Consider the following 5,746-nt stretch of genomic DNA (forward strand, 5'->3'; position numbering starts at 1 on the left):
AATTTTTAAAGATTGTAGTGATAATCTCTTAAAAGTACTAGATAACTAGACTACGCTCAGTTTGTGAGAGAAACTAGTATAAAATGTTGTGTGTCATCTCTTTCTACGTGTCTAATTTTATCAACTCAATACTTAGGGTGTGTTTGGTTTGCAAAACCGCAAGTACTGGACAGAACAGTACAAGATAGAACAGTACAACATAAGGCAGCACAACACATGACAAATTTTTTATGGCATTGAATAATTTTTTGTTTTATACGATTTTTGAGGGACAAAATGCTATTTTGGTATTTTAGACAACTTGTACGTGGGACAAAAAGTTGTGCTGTGGTTTGGCGAGGGACAAAAATATGAGTTTTTGTCCTGTCCCTTGCCTCCAGTTTGTCCTGTACCTGAAAGAGTTTTACAAATCAAACACTGGACAACTAGAGTTGTTCTGTCATGTCCTTCATTTTTTAGCAAATCAAACGCACTCTTACTCTTTTTCTGACTAGCTTTACAAACACTAATTTATTTTATTTTTTTTATAAAAAATCAACACAATTCAACCTCCGCTATATGTTTTTTGAGTTAGGATTCTCTCTATTTATAAAAATAAACAAAAGAAGCAATTGAGAAAGAGATAGACATAAAAAATAATGGTGGATTCCTTCACTAATTAAGTTTCACCACCATTAATTACAAGATTCCCTTAATTATATTTTACTTTTTATGTATATTTCTCTAAATAGAACAAATAAAAAAAATTATAAATGAAGAGGATATTTACCCGGGTTTTTCTTGCCTTCGATGTTAACCAAATTTTGAACAGAAAAAATAGAAATTGGATGGGGTGATTCCTCGGCAGGAAGGGACAAAAGTGTGTCTGAAAAGGAAAATAGATGTTTTTTATGGACACAAAAGTGGGCCCCACCCCACAGTTATGATGACATGGCAAGATCACAGTTAGATACAACAATCATCCTTCTTCCCCTTAGTACAGTAGAAAACACAGTTGCATTCAACACAACACATTTTCTTCATTTCACCCAACACAACACAAACATAACACAAACACTTCTTCCTCTTCTTTCTTCAACTCTCTCTCTCTCTCTCTCTCTCTCACACACACACACACTCATGTGATGTTATTATTATTGTTGTAGTTGTTGTTATCATTCATTTAATAGTCAAAACTCATTACAAGTAAAGTTGCAATTGAACTCTTTCACCATCATCTTCTCTTTTGCATTATAGCTGCTACCTTCCAAATTAATTACACACAAACAGAAAGAGAAAGATCCAATGGAGTATGAGAGAATAGAGAAACCTCAGGTTTGTTACTAACATTCCTTTAGCTTGATTTCATCTTCTGGGCTGTTTCTTCCATTTTAGCTCATGCTTTTTACTTGTTAAAATTTGAATCTTTTTTCTCTTTTACAAACTGGGTTGCTCAAAAAATGCTCCTTTTTCCTCTCATAAATTTGTTATTATTATTTCTAAGTTCTAAACTTCAAATTTGGAAGTAAATGATCATCAACTTTGTTTCCCTATGAGCTCTGTTAAATTGATTCCTTGCAAGTGATTTTTTTTACTATTTCAAAAATTATACTTTTTGTTGCTTCCTTTACTTTTGTGGTCAATGGAAAGCTTAAATTTGTCATAATTAATTGTTTAGTGAGCGGGAAAAGAAGATGAAATTGAGAGAAGAATGTGATTCAATTGCTCTCATTTTTCTTATGAGGATGTGGGTTAAAATTTTGGGGGTGGGTAAGAGAGTACTCATGTGATATGTAAATGTATCTTTGTAACTTTGTTTTTGTATAGTGCTTTAAGTTGGATTTTACATTAAATCTGATAAAAATTTGTTCTAGATTATTTATGAATTATGAGGTTAAATATGGTGTGTGTTCTTTTTAAATGCAGACTGGAATAATTTCTCCCAGTAAACTGAGGATGAAGTTATTAGGGCCTAGGAAGAAGGATGGATCCAACAGTAACTCTTCTAGAACATCCCCTTCCAGGATTGAGGATCCTGAATTTGTCAATAGCCTACTTTCCTCTAACGACTACAACCTTGATTATGAAGGTTGGCTATTGCGATTGATTTATTTAGTAATGCATATCTTTGTAATACTAGCATTTTGGATTAAAGGCGTGTCTGGTGTCTGACATGTGTCTATGTTCGATACCGATACATGCGGTTACATCCAGTTATTCCACTTTCTCAAAGTGACAATGTTAGTTTATGTGGTTGTACTTCATAAATGCATAAACATTTTTACTATGTATTAGACAGCATTTATCCCGGACCGTGTTGTGTTTGTGTGTGTATGTGTTTGATTGTAGGATTTTGTATTCTTTTGGAACTAACTAAAACATATTCCTTCCAGTTACATCTCCAAGCTTAGAAGCTTTGTCATCAAAGCCATCGAGGGATGCAGTCCTGGACCTGAGACTAAAGGAGGCAATGCCTGGGGAAAATGGTGACACAGGACATGTAAAGATGCAGCATTTTCATAAGGTTGACACTGGAAGTTCGAGCACAATTCATCCGGTGAGGACAACAGAAGATGAAAATCTTGATTATGACAGTCAAGCTAGCTCATCTAGTTTCGAGTTTGACAAAGGAGAGAGACCAGTGAGCAATCATGTAAGTAGATCCCTGTTGAGACCTATTCCTTCTAAGTGGAATGATGCTGAGAAATGGATAATGAATAGGCAACATATACAAACTAGAAAGAACAGCATACAAAGCCAAGCAATTCGCTTGCCAACAAGTATGGCAAGGGTTATTCCAGAGTCCAGTAATTTTGATCATAAGCTCCCGACAAGCAAGGTTACAGAAACAAAACGAGTTGATTACTGTCAACCAACATCACATTCACATATGGCATTCGAGAAATTCTCTTTTGTTCCATCCGATGCTCATTCGGTATCTGGTCAAGCACATGGAAAACTATCTGTAGTGGAATCTTTTCCCCAAAGCAGAGATTTAATGGAAGTAAATGAAGCGGATTCATCTTGTACAACAAGTATCGATGACCAAACAGGTATGGCGAAGATCTCATTCTACCATATAATATTAACACGATTTACATATGAAAATCTAAGTGAGCCATTTAAATGTCATTCGTATGTGTAGATACTAGATACTAAGATTAACAAGTTCTAATGATGCAGCATTTCCCGGTATAAGATCTGTTGCCATGAGAGATATGGGAACTGAGATGACCCCATTGCCAAGTCAAGAACCTTCGCAGACAACCACTCCTGTTGGGTCGGCAACTCCAATTCGCAGCCCTACTTCATCAATGCCTTCAACTCCTAGGAGAGGTGCACCAGCTCCAACGCCTTTAGGCTACACAACCGATGAGGATCCACAGTTTCGAAATGAAAACAGCCGAAAGCAATTGTCCGAAGAAGAAATGAAGATAAAGACTAGGAGAGAGATTGCAGCCCTTGGTATGCAGCTTGGGAAAATGAATATTGCAGCGTGGGCAAGTAAAGATGACGAAGAAAGTAAAAAAGCTGGTCGCGACGCAGATACTCAAGAACAAGAAAGAATTGAATTTGAAAAACGTGCTGCTTTGTGGGAGGAAGCTGAAAAATCTAAACATACTGCAAGGTTTCTATTTACTCGCGTTACCTCTAGATAAAAGTAAACCTGATTTTTGAAATGTAATTATGACACACTAAAACTTGCAGATTAAAGCGTGAGGAAATCCAAATTCAAGCATGGGAAAGTCAGCAGAAGGCCAAATTAGAAGCCGAAATGAGAAGAACCGAGGTAGTTATACTTTTGCAGAGTCTATTGATTGGGAATAAAATTCTTGCATATTTTACAAGTGTGATTTAAAGAGATTATAAAGCATTATGAACTAAGGTCTAGTTTAGTTAGCTTTAACTTATGAAAGCTTTTCAAGTAAAATAAGTTTATTGCGCCGCCCTTATAAAAAAGTTCGTATAAATTTGGCATTGTTTATTGAAAAGTTAAATCAGAGAGCTTCTAAAAAAATTGAAGCTAAAGCTAATTTCAACTCATGCGAGTTGTTTAATATTTTCGCCGTTATTATATATATATTTTTTGTACAAGGCCGTTATTTCTACACTCTTTGAAGATCTCTTGTATTCAGTATAATATCAAATCCATATGGTTTTATTTCCATTATTTAATTGCAATATGAATTTCGAGATAGGCATGTAAAAAGTATTTATTTACTGCACAAGATTGTTACATTACACACTGATTGAAACTATATGTGAATATAGGCCAAAGTTGAGCAAATGAGAGCGCAGACACATGCAAAAATGGTGAAAAAGATTGCTATGGCAAGGCAAAGGTCAGACGAAAAGCGTGCACAAGCTGAAGCTAGAAAAAATAGAGAAGCAGAAAGAACTGCAGCTCAAGCAGAATACATACGCCAAACAGGGAAAATGCCCTATTCCAATTACATTATGTGTTGTGGCTGGCTGTGAGATATATGACATTGCGGGTAGCGGAAAATGCATCTCATTCCAAGATTGCTTATCTTATTACCTTGCAGGATAGGGTCGTAGAAAAATTGCATATCTTCATACCATAACCTTGTAATTTTCAAACACACCTGAGCGCAAGTTGCTTACATAATAGCGATTTATGAGTGACAATATTTTAAAGTTTGTATTTTTCATTTTTCAAGAGCTAAATGAATTGTTTGCTCTAATATAACATTGCTGTTAATATAAATGTACAAGGTAAACAAAGCCAATGTCCCAGAAATATGGTGTAAAAGACTGCAGGGACATTTTTATTGCCAAGGCACGAGTTGAAATCTGCAATTCCTCAATTATCAGTACTTGGTGGGTGTGACTTTTGCCCTAGATTCTTTGGAGTAAAAAAGTGAATGAAGTTGGTTGACTGATAATCAAGATTCAAAAACCTAAACATAACCAATACTTCATAATACAATCAACAATAATTATTTTTATTTTTGGAAACTCGGCATCCGGCGTAATGCCTTACTAATTCATGGGGCCAATTTCACACTCCTTTAACGGACGGCTCGATTGAAGCTAGAACAAAATCCTATATATGGACCGACCCAACATAAGAATGTTACAGCCACCTAGAGCATTCGAAGCTCAGACCTAAAGAGGACACTCTTAGATCTCAAGTCTAGATCACTATACCATACCATGTTGAGTTTGTTCTAATTAATTATTACATGTATAACTTCAAATCCCATTAAAAAAAAAAACTTGCTGCTGCGCCGTTTACATTACATTATTCATTAACAACAAATTAGGTGGGCTTGAATCTCAAAACTTTAGCAATGAAAAACGTTTTGACATGTAAGGAAAAAATAACTACTGCTTCAAACCCCAAGTAAGAATATGCTAGCTTCCATTTTTATGGTCAAGATGCTCACATTCCTTTTATTGACTAGTCATCAACCAACCTAAGTTATGGGCCAAATACAAGTTCCCACAACACAAGGCTGCAAAAGTGATTATTTTTGAAATATTATATGCCAAACAGCCACCAAAGGTTCAAATTCCTAATGAACTTGACTCTCTTCTAACCACGAGAATTGGAAAATGAAATCAAGTCTTCGAGGACCACAATCAGCTGCTCATTAGGACTTGGGACCTCCGCATGAATATTGCCATTGAAAATCACCTATATGCTCATTCATATCATGCAAGTATCATTGAGTCCTTCCCTAAAAAGTAACATCTACAATACTCTAAAAAAAATCTGTAGATGGAAATAAACCAAATAGTA

General features: G+C 35.4%; 1 protein-coding gene across 2 annotated transcripts; it reads left to right on the forward strand.

Moving 5' to 3' along the window:
- Positions 1-998: 998 nt before the first annotated feature.
- LOC25501688 (flocculation protein FLO11) lies at positions 999-4,776 on the forward strand. 2 transcript variants are annotated; one of them, XM_013591041.3, is made up of 6 exons: positions 999-1,314; positions 1,906-2,068; positions 2,373-3,032; positions 3,163-3,607; positions 3,688-3,769; positions 4,252-4,776. In XM_013591041.3, exons 1-6 carry the CDS (start codon positions 1,285-1,287, stop codon positions 4,456-4,458), a joined length of 1,587 nt encoding a protein of 528 aa, XP_013446495.1. In that variant the 5' UTR covers positions 999-1,284; the 3' UTR covers positions 4,459-4,776. The 2 variants fall into 2 exon arrangements, with proteins under 2 accessions (XP_013446495.1, XP_013446496.1); XM_013591042.3 differs by lacking the exon at positions 1,906-2,068 and having other exon boundaries at positions 1,024-1,314.
- Positions 4,777-5,746: the final 970 nt, after the last annotated feature.

The sequence above is a fragment of the Medicago truncatula genome, chromosome 8 (genome assembly GCF_003473485.1).
Source record: "Medicago truncatula cultivar Jemalong A17 chromosome 8, MtrunA17r5.0-ANR, whole genome shotgun sequence".
Taxonomy (NCBI): domain Eukaryota; kingdom Viridiplantae; phylum Streptophyta; class Magnoliopsida; order Fabales; family Fabaceae; genus Medicago; species Medicago truncatula.

Coding starts and splice junctions, on each gene's coding strand:
- LOC25501688 (XM_013591041.3), top strand. CDS start 1,285: ATGGAGTATGAGAGAATAGAGAAACCTCAG. Junction 2,069..2,372: donor CTACAACCTTGATTATGAAG/GTTGGCTATTGC, acceptor TATTCCTTCCAG/TTACATCTCCAAGCTTAGAA. Junction 3,033..3,162: donor AAGTATCGATGACCAAACAG/GTATGGCGAAGA, acceptor CTAATGATGCAG/CATTTCCCGGTATAAGATCT.